General features: G+C 62.4%; 1 protein-coding gene across 1 annotated transcript; it reads right to left on the reverse strand.

Annotated features, from left to right (window-relative positions):
* Positions 1-196: 196 nt before the first annotated feature.
* On the reverse strand, positions 197-1496 carry LOC104384793 (arfaptin-2-like; the record flags this gene model as incomplete). Its single annotated transcript, XM_010008220.1, has 3 exons — positions 197-354; positions 1046-1267; positions 1381-1496. Coding segments are annotated over 3 exons (496 nt in total), but the record flags the coding sequence as incomplete, so codon positions are not given.
* Positions 1497-1808: the final 312 nt, after the last annotated feature.

Below are 1808 nucleotides of genomic sequence, written 5' to 3' on the forward strand. Positions count from 1 at the left end.
CCAGCCTGTCCAGGTCACCCTGGATGGTCACAAGACAAACTCATCACCTGATGGGCATGAGCTTCCCTGGCTCCTGTCCCCTATCCCCGTTCCACCTCTCCTGTCCCCCATGTCCTGCTGTCTCACTGTCCACTGTGCCCCCATCCTCTGTTCCCCTGACCCCCTCCTGTCCCTGTCCCCATGTCCCCTGTCCCACCTGGCTGTCTCGTACTGCCTCACAGTCATCAGCGTGTCCTCCATGGTCTTGTTGACCAAGGTGTTGATGCTGGATACGAAGAAGTTCACGGCCCCCAGGAGGGTCTCCCCGTTCTTGCAGAGCAGCTTCTGTGTCTCCGCGTTGTACCCGAACTCCTCCTGGGGGGGCGGGGCTGCAGTGGGGGGGCTGCCCCACTGAGACCCCCCCAGTGGTGCCGGGACAAGGTCCCTTGCCCAGCACCAGGATTCCCAGCCCCTCCAGTCCCAGCCCCTCCTGAGGTCCTGGTGGGTGCTGGGGAGGGGGGAGCCCCCAGGGACAGAACCACAGAAGTGCTGTGACTGGAAATGGAACGGGGAAGGCTGGGATGGAACCATCCATCCAGTCACTGAACCCCAAACTGGCCTTAAAGATCATCCAGATCCTGCCATGGGCAGGGACACTTCCCAGCAGCCCAGGCTGCTCCAAGCTCCATCCAACCTGCCCTTCAACACCCCCAGGGATGGGGCAGCCACAGCTTCTCTGGGCAACCTGGGCCAGGCTCTCACCACCCTCACAGCCCAGAATTTCTCCCTCCCATCTCAGCTCCAGCTCCCTCTGCCAGCTGGAAACCCTTCCCCCTGCTCCCATCCCTCCCTGCCCTTGTCCCAAGCCCCTCCCCAGCTTTCCTGGAGCCCCTTCAGGCACTGGAAGCTGCTCTAAGGTCTCCCTGGAGCCTTCTCTTCTCCATCCTCAACACCCCCAACCCTCCCCAGAGCGGAGCTGCTCAACCCACACCCACCACAGCTCCCACCCTTCAACCCCAGTATCCCCTGGGGGTTACTGGTTGTGGGGCAAAGCCCCCCAAAATACCTGCAGCTCAGGGGATTTCTGGCTGAGGTCAGCAAAGGCATCTCCCAGGGCGTGCTGAGTGCTGAGCAGGCTGTGCAGGTGGGCACTCAGAGCCCTCCCCAGGGCCAGGACACTCTCATATTTACGTTTGGTCTCTCTCAGCAGCTCGATCTGAGCCTCCAGCTCCAGGTCCACCGTGCGAGACCCTCGCCCGAACCGCTCCGACAGCAGCTGCTTGGTGCACTGGGGAGGGGGGGAGGGGGTGGGATGCTCCCTGGGAGCCCTCCGGGCTGTCTGGCATCCCCAAGGAACCCAGGAAGCATCCCACCCACCCAAAAAGGAGCTGCCCATCTCACCTTGTAGGTGTTGATGCCCCATTTCTTCACGATGTCAAACTTCTCCACGGCCAGGCCCCTCACCACCTCCTCGCCCCCCGCAGCCGGGCTGGGGGGGGGCTGGTGCAGCCCTGAGCCTGCAACACACACACACATAGACAGACACCCCCTCCTCAAACAGAGACAGCTCAGCTGGGAAGCAGCACCCCAAAACCTAGGGGTTGCTGAAATTCATGGGGAGGGGGTCGGGATCAGGCTGGATCCACCAGGTATGTCCCCCCTCCCCAACTGAGCTCAGCAGTTGGTGGGATATTGTGGGGACAACACCCCCCACCCAGCTCCAAGCAGCCCCCTCAGCAGCACCACAGTCCCCACCTCACTACCTTGGTACTAGGGGACTTGGAGGAGGAATGTGGCAGGATTTGGGGTGGGTGGGTGGCAGGGGGGCT

The sequence above is a fragment of the Chaetura pelagica genome, unplaced genomic scaffold, assembly GCF_000747805.2.
Source record: "Chaetura pelagica isolate M959 unplaced genomic scaffold, ChaPel_1.0 Scaffold2902, whole genome shotgun sequence".
Taxonomy (NCBI): Eukaryota; Metazoa; Chordata; class Aves; order Apodiformes; family Apodidae; genus Chaetura; species Chaetura pelagica.